General features: G+C 33.7%; 1 protein-coding gene and 1 pseudogene across 2 annotated transcripts; both read left to right on the top strand.

Annotated features, from left to right (window-relative positions):
* Nucleotides 1-12,475: 12,475 nt before the first annotated feature.
* LOC147481594 (guanosine nucleotide diphosphate dissociation inhibitor At5g09550-like) lies at nucleotides 12,476-14,140 on the top strand. The gene is made up of 4 exons (XM_086580951.1): nucleotides 12,476-12,547; nucleotides 13,004-13,105; nucleotides 13,189-13,321; nucleotides 13,920-14,140. Exons 1-4 carry the CDS (start codon nucleotides 12,524-12,526, stop codon nucleotides 13,931-13,933), a joined length of 273 nt encoding a protein of 90 aa, XP_086437077.1. The 5' UTR covers nucleotides 12,476-12,523; the 3' UTR covers nucleotides 13,934-14,140.
* Nucleotides 14,141-14,995: 855 nt separating this feature from the next.
* LOC147481593 (uncharacterized) lies at nucleotides 14,996-19,367 on the top strand (annotated as a pseudogene). Its single transcript, XR_015205469.1, has 5 exons — nucleotides 14,996-15,298; nucleotides 16,033-16,173; nucleotides 17,633-17,944; nucleotides 18,285-18,557; nucleotides 18,731-19,367. The product of XR_015205469.1 is annotated as an uncharacterized LOC147481593 (transcript).
* The last annotated feature ends 213 nt before the right edge of the window (nucleotides 19,368-19,580 follow it).

Here is a 19,580-nt window from a genome sequence, read left to right as displayed (position 1 = left end):
TTGCTGATTATTTCCTTGGCGGTATGGAATAAAATTGTTGATTGGTTGAACAGTGGATTTGCGAAACCCGGAGGAGCCATTTGTTGGTTATTCGGCCAAGCTTAAATTAGGATGTTGTCTCCATGGTGCATTAGAATATTGAATGCACATGCCTCCTCCGTTGTTTGGGTAGGGGTAGCATGTAACAAGGGACAATAAGCATCAAGATGGTCCGACTAAGACATAGAACACATGGGGAAGTGTTAACGCTCATGGCCCGTTGTGGAAGTTGATCGCTTTACTTGAACTACAAGAGCATCTACTTTTTTAGTGAGGGTTTCTATCGGTTTTCAACTCGGGATCGGGTTTTACCTCAAAAATAGACGTAGCTTTTGTAACATTATCCTTAGATGACCTAGAAGAATCAGTGTTACCCCCCAATGTGTACCTTTTTTCACTTGTTTGTCAAGAAAAGTATATGCTTCAAGAGCTCCTTTGTCCATGAAGCAACCGCCGCTCATTATATCAAGAGTTTTTTTTTGATGATCGAAAAGTCCATTAAAGAATGAACGAACAAGGACAACTTTGTCTAGTTGGTGATGAGGACATTCTAAAAGAAGATCAGTAAAGCGACTCCATGCTTCCGTAAAGGATTCATGAGGATTTTGACAAAAGAATTGAATTTTCTGAAGCATTTCAGTAGTTTTCTTCTGAGTGTAAAATTGAAGCATGAAAGCTTGAACAAGTTTATTCCATGTGTCTATGGATTGTGGCTGTTGTCCTGCTAGCCAAATTGACGCTTTATCCGCTAAAGTGAATGAAAACAACCGGCAAGAGTTGTTCCTTAGAGAGACGGCTGGATGGTGAAATGTTGTGGCTACTTGTTGTAGCGTCACTTAAGATGATTGTACGGTTTTTCATGATCCAAACCATGATACATAGGTAACAAACTAAAAATGCTTGGCGGAATTCGAAAATCACCGACAATGTCCTCAAGTTTGATGCAGGAAGAAGGTCCTTCCTGTAAGGCTGTATAGAAGTCCGAAAGGGGCTTCTCAGCTGCTGGATTTTCGTCAGCCATAATGAATGACGGAAAATGTGACAAGGAATCTTGTTGATTAATAGATGAAGAACTTTGTGGAGGTGAGAACTTACGAATGAATCGCTTATCGTATTTTCTCCTACGATAAGTATGTTCAAATTCTTTAGTAGAACCAGACCTTAATCTCATGCAAGCATAAACTTAGATCTAATTGACAGAAGGAACTTATTATTACTTGAATTTTATAATTATGTTTAATCATTAGAGTTGAACAACGTAGGCCTAAGTTGCTGCTAACGTAGCAGTGAAACTAGGAATACGTGTACATAAACCAACAACCAGGTCACAAGAGAGATATGAGGGAGGCTTTCCGTGCAAGCACGGTTCTAATTAAGTAACCTCAATCTGTCAAGTTTCCTAGACACCGTTGGAATATGATTAAGAGTTATGGAATTAAAATTTATGCAAGGTCGTTTTTTTTTTTTTTTTTTTTTTTTTTTTTTTTTATTTTATTATTATTATTTTTTTTACGATTTATGCAAAGGTGAAAATACAAACATACAAATACCGATCTACTCATACTATACTAGATGCAGTAGCATGTGAAGATACTCTACTCATAATGATAGCTATACCTAATAGGCAAGGTTGTATCATCGATAAATATTTCCATAATGCATGTGCAAATATACATCAAGAATACATATATATGTACGCTTAATTTGTAAATCGATATTGCGTAGTCAGATATCTACAGTTACATTCTGCAAATTTGAATTACTCATAATGATTTAGATATGGTAGCATGTGAAAAAATTATAATGTCGCGATATATATACTAAAATGTGAAAACGTGAACTAAACAGCAACGTATTTTACCTAGACTAAAATACGACTTTTGTATTGCATAATAATTCGATTTTCTCAATACTCATTGAGATTGCAAATGTCATATAGAGAGCAACTTCACCCCTTAGGGTTTAGAAACAACTTACCCAACTCAGATTTTAACCCTCGTTGGAATGTTCTCCTCTTTCATGACAAAATCGACTTATTAAACAACACCATTTTCTAAAATGATGATTTTGGAGGGGAAAACAGTTGATTTTGACCTCGAAAATGCTCGGTGGAGACAGCGTGCGCGCCGTCGAGATCTTTCCGAATTGAGCTCACACGCGTGATTCAGAGAACCGTAGCCAAAGTTATGGCCAAAATACCAAAACACATCCTAATTACTATGTATAACTCCTAAGTTATAGATGCTAACATGCAAATAATCACTCACTCAGTAATATATATGCTAAACATGTGACTTAGATATATATATATAGATAACCATGCGTAACAGTTCTATTTTTTATGTATATATACATTAATATGCAATTCATGACCGCTAAACCGCATATATATTCACAAAGCGATTAACATGATTCATGCATATTACTAACCTAATACGCAAAATATAGTCCATTAACTACAACATAATAACTACATACATGTGAAGCATGCAAAAATATTTAAAATTTGGAACCCGACCAGAAGCTTCCCAAGTCCACCAAATAAAAGAAACGTGCAAATGCACCAAATGTTTCACAAAGAAGTTTAGTGATTGTTGTAGCCTAGTTTCCGTGTCCTAAGCATTTGGAACCCAATCGGTTCAACCAAAACCGAATGTTTATCAAGAGCAAAAATGCGGGAAATTTAAAAAAAAAGAAGAAAACATAAGAAAAAAGAAATATATGAAAGGATGAGCGTGGGGGTTTCCCCTTGAGCAATTCCAGGTTTGCAAGCACAGTCCTCCTTGTCTTTTAGAATGGCAAATGGCATTTTGATCTTAGCACTTTTCAGTTTTTTTAGAAGTTGACTTACTACGTGCTAAAAACTCAATAATTCCTTACTCACTTTTTTTTTTTTTTCTTTGAGAATGTCAATCTAGTTCGAGTAGGGATTTCGCTCCAACTTCTAAGACAAGAATTTAAATGATCACAACCGAATCTACACTTTGGAGAACTAAGTGAGAAGGATTTTATAGATAGATTTTTTTTACACAAGTTATCTAAAATTTGTAAGTTTGTTTATAGTAAAATAAAATGAAAGAGAGAGAGAGATAGGGAAGGATTAATCCTACTCATGCAAGGCCTAGCTACAAGTCTTTTAGAAACAGTCACTACCATCTCAAATCCCTAACATAATATACCTATCTCTAAACATATCATGCTAGCATGTAGAATTTAAATGATATTTCATCTCTCAAATATCATTCCAACTCCTAGTTCTACTTTTAAAAACAATTGATCGATAATTGTCAATCTCTGTCATTTTGGGGACAGGGATGAAAAATAGAACCTAAGTCTTTTAAGTAGTGATTTTTTGGAATCCTAAATTTGTAGCATGATCCTCACATGAGCATCATTAACCCTCCCTCGGGAGAGTTTTAGCTCATGATCATAGGATTGAATTAAACTACAAGAAGATATGTGAAATGAAAAAAGAAAGAGAATGAAACAAGAAAACTACAACCTGTTTACCTAAATGAAGAAGAGTTTATTAAAAACTAGAGAGAGTTCCCCCATTAACAAGTTACAAGCTTTTCTCTAAAAACTAAGAACTAAAAAAACAAAATTAAAGACATGGATGTAAATGAAAAGTAAAAGTCAAGGAAGTAAAAGCTTCCAACTCCCAAAATCAGCCCCCCTTTACATAAGAGAGCCTTTTTCTCTTCTTCCACGTGAAACACTCTCCTTTCATTTATTTTTCACTTATCCACAACTAACCCCCATTTGACACCTTTCATATTTTTAGATAATCATCACCTAAATCCAACTAACTCATTAACTTCATGCAAGGTGTCAAATTTGCACCAATTATTTGCACCTTTGTCTTGACTTGCATGATGACTCATCAAATCTTATGGGCCCGCCTAGTGGGTCCACGCGTCTGATGTCCGATGGCAACCGGTCTTTTGGCATTTTACAACTTCCCGCCTATTTGTAGAGTTCATCGCGACTGATCGTCGGAGCAGCTCACTCGTCGATTCGAGTCCCGGTTCAAGAGATATGAGCTTCGAAGTTTGATGCTTTCGCACATAATCCCGCTTCGACCGGATTCTCGTACTATTTGAATCTTTGGGCTTTAGTCCGAATTTGTTGGGCTTCACATGGGCTTGATCGGAAGGCATGTGTATACTCCCTATTCCGTGCTTAAATGTTGGCTTTATCATAATTTTTACATTAGTTGCTCTAACCTGCAAAAAGCACGAAGATGCGATTATTTCATGATTATTAAGCACAAAATTGACCGAAATGTTATGTCTCTACAGGTTTTTATAATACAGTTTTGGGTGCTTATCACTATGCACTTGAAAATTAATAACTTGCCTCCAGAAAAGAAAGTTTGGTTTTGCTAGTTATAGTTCAAAGATTACTGCATTGGTTGATGTGTCTGTGAAAAAACTGTTTTAGGGATGCATGTTTATGTAATAGCCTAATAGGTGGGGAAGGAATATTGGAAGAGCTGGAAGCTTGCTGGATATGCAAGTCTTGGACCCTTGGTTGCCCAGTAAGTTTCTTTATGTATTATATCTTCTTGAGTATCCACTATCATGAAGGATGAATTACAAGTTGATATTTAGGTCCTGCTGGTTGACTATCAAAGATTTCTGGTTGTGCAAAAATGTTTATGAGTTAGTGCAGTGTAATTATTATGTTATGGATGGAATTTGTTAAGAAACTTTATACACTAAACAAAGTAGAAAGGTTCAAAGAAGATACAGAGATGTAAAAAAAATATACAAAAACTTGACTTCAGAGCTAGGAGCAAATATTTTGATGATATTGGCTTGGAGCAGTACCCTACTTTGGCATTGGACTTAATGTTTTTGGGCCTTTTGAAATATATACCGAGTTTTCCTTTACCGTTTGGGAATTTTGATCTAATTCCTTTTTTCTTTCTACTTTAATTTGGTTCCCTTATGTCCGTTTGTTAGCATGCATGGGAATATTATATGGAAATTCTGAAATTCTTAGCATGCATGTGTGTTATGTTATTCACTACTGCTTTTCCTTTTGAAATTGAATGCTTTAAATCAATAATTATCATTGTGGGCGTACATTAATTATAATAAGTTAGTGGGGTGTAAACTTGGACTGTTTATAGGTGTATTCTTGAGTAAACTTTGTTGTGATTATATCACGCATTTGTTTTAGGAAAACTTGATGAAGCAGTTCAATCATATAGCATGTAGGCTATGTATACGCATTATGACGTGTTCATGCGAGGGAGTGAAGAATGTTTAATTGGAGTTTTGGATGCCATCACCATAAGTTAAAAATCATGGTTGGCCTGCTGGGTCTGTTTTGTGCCGAATGCTTAGCATTTAGTCACTCTGTCTACCCTATCCTTTTGTTCTTAGATATTGTTGTTTTGATTACTTACTGTCAGTTTACACTAGATTTTGGACCCGGGCATACGCCCGAGATCTATTAAATATTTTGTGTGCTGAAAAGGCTTTACAAAATGTCTCATATAAATTTTCGAATCAGAATATATTTTTATTTAAAATAAACCGAAATACGTTAATGAGCAACGATTATGGTGCATAAGTACTTGAGAACTAATGGATCAAATTGAGATAGCATCTTCACTTTGTGTTTTAGGATATTAATCCATAATTTTCAAGTAGAATTATCTTAAACTCGATCTAGCTTGTATAATAGTTTTCTTAAATTTATGGTGATTTAGCGGAAAATTTTCGAATCAGAATATATTTTTATTGAAAATAAATCGAAATATGTTAATGAGCAGCAATTATGGTGCATAAGTACTTGGGAACTAAGGGATCAAATTGAGATAGTCTCTTCACTTTGTGGTTTAGGATATTAATCCATAATTTTCAAATAGAATTATCTTAAACTCGATTTAACTTGTATAATAGATTTATGGTGATTTACCGGAAAATTTTCAAATTAGAATATATTTTTTTTATTGAAAATAAACCAAATAATGTTAATGAGCAAATGATTATGGTGCATAAGTATTTGGAAACTAAGGGATCAAATTGAGATAGCCTTTTCACTTTGTGGTTTAGGATATTAATCCGTAATTTTTAAATAGAATTATCTTAAACTCGATTTAACTTGTATAATAGATTTATGGTGATTTACCGGAAAATTTTCAAATCAGAATATATTTTTATTGAAAATAAACCGAAATACGTTAATGAGCAGCGATTATGGTGCATAAGTATTTGGAAACTAAGGGATCAAATTGAGATAGCCTTTTCACTTGGTGGTTTAGGATATTAATCCGTAATTTTTAAATAGAATTATCTTAAACTCGATTTAACTTGTATAATAGATTTATGGTGATTTACCGGAAAATTTTCGAATCAGAATATATTTTTATTGAAAATAAACCGAAATACGTTAATGAGCAGCGATTATGGTGCATAAGTATTTGGAAACTAAGGGATCAAATTGAGATAGCCCCTTCACTTTGTGGTTTAGGATATTAATCCGTAATTTTCAAATGGAATTATCTTAAACTCGATCTAACTTGTATAATAGTTTTATTATATTTATGGTGATTTAGCGGTAAATTATCACCACTCAACTTACATACTAATGTGTGCAAATCATTAAAACAGATTGATTGTTTCCATATCCTCAAAAAATACACTGCTACCACTTGAAAAGATTTATCACATGAACGTGTCCTACAAACGGGTGTCATTATATTAAATTATTCTAAAAAATATTAGCAACTATGCATAGTTATGAGATATAAAAATTATATTAATTACTCATTTAAATTTATTGCACCACTCTCTATAAAAATGAAGCATCAAACCTTGATAAAACTTATCGACTTCTTTTTATTGTTAGGTTTAACAATAGAATTTTGATTGAAGTTTTGTGAGAATGCTCATTGTGGCGAAGATAATATTGAAGCTACTTGAATAGCAAGACATTCCCAATCACAATAAAAGAATTATGATAAACACTATTTAAAATGAAAAACTATATTTGTCGAGACATTTATTCCCCCTACATATAATACAAATATGTTTTAGGGTTATTAGTTCAATGCATTTGCATCAAGTTTCTGATTTTCCATTAATTATTTTTGAGGTTAGTTAATGTAGTACGTTGCATCCAATTTCCACTTTCTCATTAATTATTCTTTGAGGTTAGTTACATGCAGTTGCATCAAATTTCCGATTTTTCGTTAATTATTATTTGAGGTTAGTTTAGCACAATTGCATCCACTTTATGATTTCCCGTTAGTTATTCATTAAGGTTAATTCAGTACAGTTGCATCTAGTTTTTGATATTTCGTTAATTAGTATTTGAGATCATCTAGGTTCCAATCTCCTGTTAATTACTCTTTGAGGTTAGTTCAATACATCTGCATCCAGTTTCTGATTTCCCGTTAATTGTTGTTCTAGGTTAGTTTGATAGTTTATAATTTATATATAGTTTGCATATATGTAAGAGTCTGTTTTTATAAACTCACTTTCGTTTTGGGTTCTTAATTACTCGTAATTACTCATGTGAGAAGGCTAAAAAAATGGACATTTATGCTTTGAGGTCAGTGCGATACAATTACATTCGACTTTCGCTTTCCAGTTAACTATTTTTTTAGGTTATTTCAATACATTTACATCCAATTTCTGATTTTTCGTTAGTTAATCTCTGAGTTTAGTTTAATGCAGTTGCATCCATTTTTTGGTTTTTCATTAATTATTCTTTGATGTTAGTTCAATGCAGTTGCATTTAATTTCCAATTTTATGTTAATTGTTCTTTGAGGTTAGTTCAATGCATTTGCATCAAGTTTTCGATTTTTCGTTAATTATTTTTTGAGGTTAGTTCAATGCAGTTACATCAAATTTATAATGTTCCGTTAATTATTCATTTAGGTTAGTTTAGTGCAGTTTAATCCATTTTTCAATGTTTCGTTAATTAGTCTTTGAGATTAGTTCATTGTATTTGGATCCAGTTTCCGATTTCCCGTTAATAACTCTTTAAGGTTAGTTTAATACATCTACATCTAGTTTATGATTATTTATGTTTTGAGGTTAGTTCGATGCAATTATATCCAGTTTCTGATTTTCCGTTAATTATTCTTTTAGATTATTTCAATGCATTTCCAATTTCCACCAATTATTCTATGAGGTTAGTTCAATGCAGTTGCATTCGATTTTCGATTTTATGTTAATTATTTTTTGAGTTTAGTTCAATCCATTTGCATCCAGTTTCCGGTTTCCCATTAATTATTATCTGAGGTTTGTTTGATGTATTTGCATACCATTTCTGATTTCCCGTTAAATATTTTTTTAAGGATTTGCATCCAATTTCTAATTTCCTGTTAGTTATTATCTGACGTTAGTTTAATACAATTGCATCCAATTTTCGATTTCTAGTTAATAACTTTTTTAGTTTAATTTATTGCATTTGCATAAAATTTCCGATTTCTGGTTAATTACTCTTAACTTTGAGCTCAGTTATGTATTTGAATCCAGTTTTCAATTTTCTTTTAATTATCCAATGTGGTGTGTAATACCAACTTCTACTGATCCATCTGTAGTGTCCTTGCAAACATGACATAAAATATAAATTATGCTTGATTTACTATGTGGGATCATCGAAGATTATCCCGTTCCCGATTTTTCATTAATTATTCTTTAAATTATGCATGACTCACTATGTGAAATCTTCAAAGATTATCTACGAACGGGTGTTGTTATATTAATTATTCTGATAAATATTTACAAATATGCAGAACTATTATATATTAATATTATATTTATCACTCAACCAAATTTCTTATAACGTGAAAACCTCACTCTTTATTATAAAAAAAAAAAAAAAAAAAAAAAAAAAAAACGATCACCTTTGATAAAATCCTTCAACTTCATTTTGTTGTTTAATAAAAGAAGTTTGATTGAAATTTTGTGAAATTGCCTAATAAGGTAAAGTTATATATATTGAAGCTACTTGAATAGCAAAGAGTTCCCAATCATACGGAAAGAGATAAGATAAACACCATTTTAAATGCAAATTAAAACTATACTTATCGAGACATTCCCACAACATATAACCCAACTATGTTTTGAGGTTAGTTCAATGCATTTGCATTCAGTTTTTTATTTTTCGTATTTATATTTTGATGTTAGTTCAATGTAGTTGCATCCAATTTTCAATTCCCGTTATTTATTTTTTGAGATCAGTTCAATGCAGTTGTATCTAGTTTATGATTTCTCGTTAATTATTCTTTCCGGTTAGTTCAATACATTTGCATCCAATTTCTAATTTTCTGTTAATTGTTCTTTGAGGTCAGTTCAATGCATTTGCATCCAGTTTCTGATTTTCCATTAATTATTCTGTGAGATTAGTTTAATACATTTGCATCCAATTTCTGATTTCTCGTTTATTATTTGATAAAGTTGTATTTGCATCTAGTTTCCGATTTCTCGTTTATTATTTGATAAAGTTGGATTTGCATCTAGTTTCTGATTTCTCGTTAATTATTGTTTGAGGTTAGTTCAATAAATTTGTATCTAGTTTCCGATTTCCCGTTAATTATTTTTTGAGCTTAGTTTAATGCATTTGCATCCAGTTTATTTTTTGAGATTAGTTTAGTGCAATTGCATACGGTTTCCAATTTCCTGTTAATTATTTTTTAAGATTAGTTCCACGCATTTACATTATGTTTCCAATTTATAATTAATTTTTTTTTTTTTAGGTTAGTTCAATGCAATTGTATCCAGTTTTCGATTTTCCGTTAATTTAATATTTGAGGGTTAGCTCAATGCATTTGCATCTAGTTTCCTATTTTCCGACAATTATTTTTTTTATGTTAGTTTGATGTATTTGCATCCAAGTTTTGATTTTCCGTTAATTATTTTTTGAGGTTAGTTTAATGCAGTTGTATCCATATTCCAATTTTCTATTAATACTTTTTAAGATTAGTTTAATATTTGTATTTGCATCCAGTTTCTGATTGCCTATTAAATATTATTTGAGGTTAGTTCGATGCATTTGCATCCAGTTTTCGGTTCCCCATTAATTATTTTTTGACGTTAGTTTTATTCATTATTATATATATTTTTTAATATTTGTCATTATTGTTTTGTCGTTATTTTAATTTCTTTTTCATTTTCTATTATATATTTTTGTAATGTTATTTTTTGTATAATTGTTTTTAACTATGTTTTGAGGTCGTGTTAAGGATATATTGGAAATAAATCGGTGTTTTATCATAGACACTAAAGTTGTATGATTTGTAATAGGGAATTACCTATTTGTAATAGTAAATCGGTGTTTTATCATAGACACAAATCACCTATTTTTTAGCAATTTTTTTTTATTTAATCAAATATATAAGAATTGGAACACTAAAAGTGTTTGATTTGTAATAGGAAATTACTTTTTACAAATCACCTATTTTTTAGCAATTTTTTTTATTTGATCAAATATATAAGAATTAGAAATATACTCAAACTCTCTAAATATAAGAATTAGAAATACACTCAAACTCTCTGAAGATGTTCAATGTAGGTGGGATTGTAGGCTATTAGAAAAGACTATCTTTCATATTAAAGTGCCACATAGGAGAGAAAAAAAATTAATTCTCATATTAAAGTGCCACATAGGAGAGAAAAAAAAACTAATTCTCATATTAAAGTACCACATAAGAGAGAGAAAATCCTCTATTAAAAGTCTCTGCTTTAGTATATAGATAGTAGATATCAGAATGTCAGGCGTGCTTATGTTGTAACGTTTAGGGACCTTGTGTCATAAGTTGTAGATGTCACTAATTCATTGTACAAACATAAAGACTTGAGATTGGCCAGTTCTCCAACAAGACATGTTAGGCTGATCATGCAGATTCTAGCTTAATGCTGATTATTTAAAAAAGTTTGAACATCTCTGATTTACTTCTAGTGAACTTGATTTATCCTGATTGCATCATATTTTCATTGCTATCATCCCTTCCTTAATGGAAATACTTCCTACATATTATGCACTAATCCTCTCAACAAGTTTTCCTCGGCCTGAACAGTAATTTTCACCATCTTATCTTTAAAAGAGCTTAAATCAGATGTATTAATGTTTGTTTCAATGTAGAAAATATGGGCTAGATGACAATACAGTTGATTTCATTGGTCATGCCTTGGCACTCCATATAGATGACAGCTACTTGGATGAGCCTGCACTGGATTTTATAAAGGGAATGAAAGTAAATACTACTTTGTAAACACAAAATAAGAACGGGTTTTCTGTTGTACTTCAATCACATGTTGCACGCGAGCTCACAAATTTCAACAATCTTTTAATTATATGATTACTTGTGTGCTAAAGTTTTATAAGAACTTTTCTGATTGTGATATTCTCTAGCTTACCCTATGCACTCTATTACTGTATTCACTGTCAACATATGCTGAAGTAGATTTCTAACCTCTACTGCATTCAGTTTAAAGTATTTCAAGTAACACCCTTTCTACCTTAATAACTCAGCAAGCTCATGCGCATCTCGGAGTATGTAAGAGCACCACTACAGAACCATTTATAAGTCAATTTAACATAGGCAAGTGAAGTTGGGAAATGCTCTGAAGCTAAGTAACATGGACACTTCATATTCTTAAAAAAATCTGTGCCCGACACACGGACGCGTTGTGCATACGATTTATAAATAGGGTTTCTTCTATATCCTAAAAGACTGAGAAAATAACCAATTAACATAGTTACAACTCCATGATATGCCACTTTCATAGTAAAGAGGCATTTTGTAAGATCTTGAGCGTGGAAATTAGTTGTGTAACTAAAGAATACTAATATTTTTCTTTTTAATTAGTTTTGTTCCCATGTCCTACTTATATAGGACACCGTCTCGGACACTTCGTATCCGTGTCAATGTGGCTTAGGTCTGAAGTCCTTCCTCTGTCCTAACCACTATTGATGGAACATTCGATAAGGGCTCATAATATTTATATAAGAGGGCAACTGCTGCTTCATTTGAACTTCATATTGACAGAGCAGATGGTATATATATTCATGATCAAATAAACTTTATTCTAAAATTTCTTCCTATTCTCAAACTCATAGGACTGAAATGACTGCATTATTGCATCTTTTTTAGTTTCAGTTTTATTCTTATTTTGCCTATTTTGTTGGTGTTTAAATCTATATTTTGTTCATAATTGTATTTTATCATTTCCATGTGCTGTTTCATAGTGATGAAAACTGATATTCAATAACTAACTTGTCTCTGTTTCACAAAAAACTATGCAGAGTCTTTGGCTCGATTTGAAGGAGGATCTCCTTATATTTATCCACCGTACAGATTAAGAGAACTACTCCAGGTTTGTTTCATTCACTACTCTGGATAGATGAAGAGTCTCTTTCCTTTTCTTTTCTTTCTTATTTTTAAAATTTTGATTGTTGCATGGAAATTTCAGGCATTTGCTCGTCAAAGTACGTGCTGTTTATGGTGGCACCTACATGCTTAACAAGCCAGAGTGCAAAGTAAGTTTCTTACAGATCATGATATCCAAAAACTTATATGTGACTCAGTTCCTATCTATAGCTGCCATATACAAACCACCCTTATAGTTCTGTGGAGTATGTTTAGCAAATTGCTCCCACTTGAATGAGAAGGATTGGATAGTGGCAGATTTGAGTGGCCTTATCCTTTTAGGTAGTTTTCTGTACAGAAAAAGGTGATTGTTTGTCCACAAATCTAGCAAGTCTATGTTACTTGCTGCAGCTCACTTTCATCCAAGTCGAATTTAGGACGTCATTAGCATCTCAATCGCCTAAATTTCTTATGCTAGTAATACTTGACTCACCTCTAGCTTTATGAAATCTGCTGAGTCTTAACACTAAATTTAGTTAAACAACTGAACTGTGATGTTCTCCAGTTACTGTCGTAATAAGTCATGCGATTTTTAGATGAATCGCATTGACCTTCTATGGCTGTAGGTGGAGTTTGATGCAAATGGTAAAGCCTTTGGGGTGACATCTGAAGGGGAAACTGCTAAATGCAAGAAAGTTGTATGTGATCTTTCCTATTTGCCTGATAAGGTAACCTCTGACAAGTCTAGGCTGTGCTTATCTCATGGTTAATTTCACCATTCCTGATGTAAATTATTTTTCGTTTGAAATAGGTCAAGAAAGTTGGGAAAGTTGCTCGTGCTATTTGCATCATGAGTCATCCCATCCCAGAGAGTCAGAGACCAGTGATTCTCACTCAGTTCAGGTTATTCTACCACACAAACAATTGGGGCGCAAATCTGATATGTATGTAGCTAAGCTCTGTTGTATTATGTTTCTTATGCATGTAGATGCACGAGGGGTTACCTGGCGTAATCCAAATTTTTTACTTTATTCCATACCAATAGAGTTTCCATGCCTTCATCACCATCTGCATTATTTATTGATCTGGGCTACCACGAGGATATCCCTATAGGGATGAGTGTTCCGAGACCGTTGGATCCGAGATCCAATGGTCCGAAAATCAAAAACAAAAAAAAAACAAAAAGGAAGAGAGAGAATATGGGTTTGTTTTTATTTTCGACCGTTGGATCTATTTTATTTGTGACAAATCATTATTGTTGCCTTGCTGACGTCTCATACATAGAAATTTGTGTTATGTATTAGTTAACCATCATTTTTCATACTTATTTAGTCTACATACTAGTTCTATCTATGAATCTCTATCAGGGTATTGATTTACATGAAATTTAAATATCTGTCTTGACAAAGTTTAATACCTTGAAATATAGTGTTGGGATGATACTTTTGGTATTTGCACACCAGATCTATATGTTTAATTTCTTTGATTTTTACAGTACCTATTTTAATTCATTGACCCATTTTAATTTTATTTATTGTGTAGGGCCTTGGAGTTGATAAACTATTTCTACTTTTTGGATTATAAGTTAGTGGAAGGAGCTTTCTTTCTGCAACAATTTGGATACTGCTTCGGATATTTTTGTAGCTTCGGATATTTTTGTAGTTAGACGCGAATTTATTAAATAATTTGTATAAGTGTAAATACTTATGAATTTGGGAGTTACTATTTGGCAATTTTAAGCTATTATGAAATTTAAATTGTTGACGGTATACTTGTGTATTTTGTGGAATAGATTGGTTTTTAAATGAGTTGTCTCTTTATCAGTTCTACAGGGTAAACAACGGATTGTGGTGTATAATAAATAATAATAACTTAAAAAAAAAAAAAAAAAAAAAAAAAAACTTAAAATATGATTTGTGACACCAAAATGTTGTCACAAAAATTTGTGACGCCAAAATGCCGTCATAAATATAGTGACGCCATTTTTTTTGCGATGCTTATTTGTGACGCCAAAATGGCGTCACAAAAATTATTTGTAACGCCAAATAGGCATCACAAAAATGCTGTTATGGTGTAGTGCCTCAAACTCTCAAAACATTTTGTTTTATAGAAACTTCAAGTTAGCCCCACATTTTATGGAGCTTCTCACGACCGAGAGCCCCCAAACCAAGGTGGCCTTGTGTGCGCGCAAGCACCTCCTTATATCTCTCTACACTATCCTTCCCTAAAGACACAAGTAATCTAAACTTAATAGACTTAAATTTAGTAACCAATGTGGGACTAGGCCCCCTCCTCCCCTCCATTTGTGAGTAGTAGAGACATAAGGTCATGAGTTCAAATCCGTAGGGACACAATTTCATTCAAGTTTCCAACAGTTCATTTATTTCATGCAAAGAACATCAATGGGCATGTTTGCTTTGAAGTTAAACTAGCAGTAAACCAATCAAAATGTTATCTTTAAGGCAAAAAAGACCAAATATGTATTAAAACTCGAAATGCGTCACAGCTAAATTCTCATTTGTTACACATGTTTAACAAATGCATGTGTTATACTATTGCATTTGAATTTGCCTTGGTGTACAAGTTAATTTATCTCAAGAACAGAGATATAAATAGGCATGGGATGCGAACAGCCGAAGGAACAAGTAGTGTTCGTGCTGATTGATGGCTTGGGCGATGTGTTGCTGAGATTTGGGTATCATACTCCTCTGCAAGTTGCCAAGACACCCAACTTGGATGCCATTGCTTCAGCTGGAGTAAACGAACTTATGGATCCTGTAGAAGCAGGGTTGGCTTGTGGGAGTGACACAGCTCATCTCTCTTTATTAGGGTATGATCCAAGAGTCTATTATCGAGGTTGGGGTGCATTTGAATCGATGGGTGCTTGCTTGGCAATGTCCCCAGGAGATATTGCATCCAAGGTAGTTTTGTAGCTTTCTCCTTTTCTGGTCATGTAATTGAAAATCATCGAATAAGTGCCAACGTTAGTTGTTTGTTGCAAACTGGAATGCTTTAACTTCATTCGTGATAATTAGTTGTATCAAGCACGATCTTTTGTTAGATATCCTTGAATGTATTTTTGTTAAGGCATGATATTTAACAAGTCTTGTGATTTATCCGTTTCAGCATTCTGTACTTTATTCTTAGGATTGAATACACAAGAAGCAATATCTTTGATAGAGTTAAGGATAATTAAGTAGCATGAAGTTCATTGTTGTTTTGAATTAAATATTTAAATAACTGGACTGCCTCTTAGTTAGCTTGTTTCGGATGATTAAATAGCTACTTGGTGCTGAAGTCCAAATATAGCAATTAATTAAATGTTATGGAGAACTGAATTTTTGTCAAGCAAGTTCAAAATGCATACATAGTAATCTGTTATTATAGCATGAAAATGTCTATCTCAGGTTTCTCTCATAAATTAATGAGATGTTCTTTATCCTGTCGTTCTGTTTCTACACAGAAAGTTGCTGCAAAGTTCTATGTATAGACTTCACTCTATTAATATGGTTTGGGCATTCCATGACTTACTCTTCTGTCTGGGCTTCTGTCTGAAACCAAACTTTTCATAGTTGTTTCTCTATACCGAAATCCTATGTTGAGTTTGTCAATGGAAGTTTTTGTTGATTTCCTCATGACCTATCACTATCTTCAGTCGAACTTTGCAACATGGGACGACAAAACTGGAATTGTTACTAGCAGAAGGGCCAACAGGCACTTTGAGGAAGAAGGTCCTATCTTCTGTGCAGGATTGGATGGGATGAATAATGCATGGGCATGGAATAATTACTACTTGGTTTATTTAACTAGTTCTATTTAGTTAGTTTGTCTTTTTATTTATTAAGTTAATAGGAGTTTCCTATTAGGAGTAGGGTTTTATTATATTAAGGCTTGGAAGCCTCCTTGTTAGGCAGGGGCGGACCTAGGAGAGGGCTGGACCAGGCTTCAGCCCAGGGTCTTTTTGTTGAAAAAAAAATCCTATACTACCTAAATATAACCCAGGTGAGAAAATAAAACTTTGTTGTATCTAGACCATTTCATAACTAGCTAGGGTTTGACAATACTGATAGATCATATTTACTATGCATTCTCTCATCGTTCTTTTAGCTGGCCGACTTTCACTCACATGGTTTCCACAAGATTATAAGAATACGTAACCAAGCTCCCCATAACTTCAATGCAACTCGGACCTGCAAAGGGTTATCTTAGACGAACATATAAATTAGTTCTACAACGGAAATGCCATCTTTGCTTTTGGCCATGGATTGAACTACACCACATTCAATTACAATAGCATTTCAGTGACTCCTAAGTTTATTTCACTTGAATGACAGTTATCAATGAGATGCAAACAAGTCGGGTCCTTAAATTGCATTGCTTGATTTGGTGGAATGTTGGCTTTAGATATGTGAAAATTGTTGTTTGAAAATTGAAATATTGATATGGTTCATTGGTTATGAAATTTTATATGTTATGTGTTAATGTGTCGCCGTGTCGAGATGTACTATTTTTCTTTTTTGGATTTGAATTTTGGTGCTTGTTAGAATCGAAATTGTGGAAAGAAATGATTTTGTCGCCCGCAAGACCCGTAAAATACCGTTTAAGTAGTTTTACTTTTTAAATAGATTTGTAGTCGAACTTGATTAGATATTTTGATGAATTAGTATATATTTGGCTACTTGTGAATTTTGGTGTTTCAATACTTTATTTGGAATGTGTCTATTATTTTTTTTGTTTAAGACTCTTGCTATCGTTGTTTAGCCCGAAGAGAGTTGAAATGCTGGATCACCCCCTGTTGTTAGGTTGGTTGTTTTTGGATTGTTTATCAAGAGATTGAATTAAGAAAATTCATTTTCCCTTTAAAACCCTAGTTTTGGGTGTTTATCAATTTTATTCATTGTTGTTATTGATTTGAAGTTGCTTCCGCATTTGTATACATCAAGCTACCATCTTATCGGGATATGAGGTTATAGGTCAGGTGCAGATTCTTTATAAATGAATTGAAGTGACATTAAAGGCGAGTAAGAGCTTATTACAATTTTAACTTAAAGTAGACTTACCAACAATTGCTTTTTATTGGAAGTACTGAAATTGAGTGTGCTATTTTTGTAAAGATATTTGCATGTATTCTGTTGCATGAGATATTTTGAGGCATTATTTTTTATGTTCGATACATTGTATACTGATTTGTTTTTTAAGAGGATAATCAGTTATTTTGTATATCTTAAAGAGGATAATCTTTGTCAGAAGTTTAGACTCTGAAGTTTGAAACCATATGTTTTCCACCTTTTCGTGCCACAGAGCACAGATGTGGAGTGGTTGTAAAAGGGTCAAAGTTGAGTGGAAATATATCATGAACAGATCCATTGAAGGACAACCGCTTGCTTTTGAAAGCTGAACCTCTGGATGATACTGATGAAGCAAAGCACACTGCTGAAGTTGTCATTGAACTATCCAAAGAAATCTCACAAATTCTTGTCTCTCACCCGTTGAGTACAAAGGGTGCTGCAGAAGGGAAGACAGTTGCTAATGTTGTCCTTTTACGTGGCTGCGGTATACGAATCGAGGTTGATTTTGTAGTCTATTATGCTATATGCCTATATCTTCTCTTTCTCTTGTATGTACACTTTTTGAGGAAACAGAAGTCTTTTGTATGTATGTCACATAAGACCTTACTTTACTTGACCCTTTTTTAATGCACGTATTGCAGCAGTGGTTTGCCAAATTTTGTAGTGCGAGCCTCTCTTATTTAGTCATTTTTATGTTGAGTTCGTCTACCCCGAGGATATCCTTATAGGGACGCCAGTCGAAACCGTTGGATCCAACGGTCCGAAAATAAAAAACAAACCCATATTCTCTCTCTTCCTATAGGGATATTCTCGTGGTAGCCCAGATTTTTGTTCTCAGGTTCCTCCATTTGAAAAGAAGCATGGCTTATGGCCTTGCATGGTAGCGCCCACCAAAATTATAGCAGGCTTGGGTTTGTCACTCGGCATTGATATCCTAGAAGCTCCTGGAGCAACTGGAGACTATCGAACCCTTCTAACTTCCAAAGCAACTGCTATAGCTAAAGCACTCTCGGCTCCAGTTCAACCGTGTCCTCTTGTTTTTGTGCCAGGAGAGGAAAATCACAAGCCTGGGAGAGTTGATGGCTATGACTTCGGGTTCCTCCACATTAAGGTGGTTACGTACCAACTTTCAGTATTTTATTAACTTCTTCATTGTCACAATGCTTAGGTATCTCTCAAATGAAAAAAAAAATCCCATTTTCCGAAGTTTTGTTCATTTCTCCTCACACAAGTCATGTTTTCTCAATTCCACAAGTGTAAACCTGTACTATTTTGTTGGCATAGGCAATAGATGACGCGGGTCATGATAAGGCGAACATCTTCAAAGTCAAAGGATTGGAAGCTGTTGATCAAGCAGTAAGTAGGACAGTTGACCAGGTTCCTGTGGGAAGCAGAGTCGAAAGGAAATTCCCGATATTCATTATGCGTCACAGGAGACCACTCTACTCCTGTAGAGTATGGAGATCACAGCTTTGAACCAGTCCCATTTGCACTATGCCGGTTACAAAACTTTGTGAATGCAGTGGGAGGGGGGTCCATTGTAATGGGGACCTCTCTTGAGCCTTTCCCTCTTCCAAAAGTGGAGCCTGATGAAGATTTACGAGAAGTTAAGGCGAAGAGCAGATAAATAAACGAGACAGAGGTTTTAGTGGTGATTCAGTGTGTGAATTTAGTGAGATAGCAGCAGCAAGGGGGTGCCTTGGGCGATTTCCTGGGGGTGAAATGATGGGAATCATAAAAGCATTCCTTAATCTGAACATATGGCAATTTCAGTTAGGAATGGTCCCGGAACCCCTTTTAACATTACATAATAACTCGGTGCAACGTGAATGAAAAATCTCTGTTTTCGTATGATCCATGTCAACTTTGTAACTCTTTAATTTTACCTTTTTTCTAAATGGGACGATGAAAGTCTTGTAAGTCAATGTTGAAGCAGCACAATACAAGTGCTTGTAAGATTGAAGTTCGAATTAGATTAAGAAGTTAGTTATAACAACTTATCATGGTACTCTTACTAGTTACTATTTGTCAGTTTTCAATAACAAACGAGTTTGGGGTAGACAGAGAGGGTGGCCAATAGCCGCAAAAGTGGAAGATGTGATACAAAGGAAGATATATCTATTAGTAATCTAGA

Source organism: Coptis chinensis, chromosome 8, assembly GCF_015680905.1.
Source record: "Coptis chinensis isolate HL-2020 chromosome 8, ASM1568090v1, whole genome shotgun sequence".
NCBI classification, from domain to species: domain Eukaryota; kingdom Viridiplantae; phylum Streptophyta; class Magnoliopsida; order Ranunculales; family Ranunculaceae; genus Coptis; species Coptis chinensis.
Note: the sequence above shows the minus strand (reverse complement) of the source record. Positions and strands in the feature narration are given on the sequence as shown.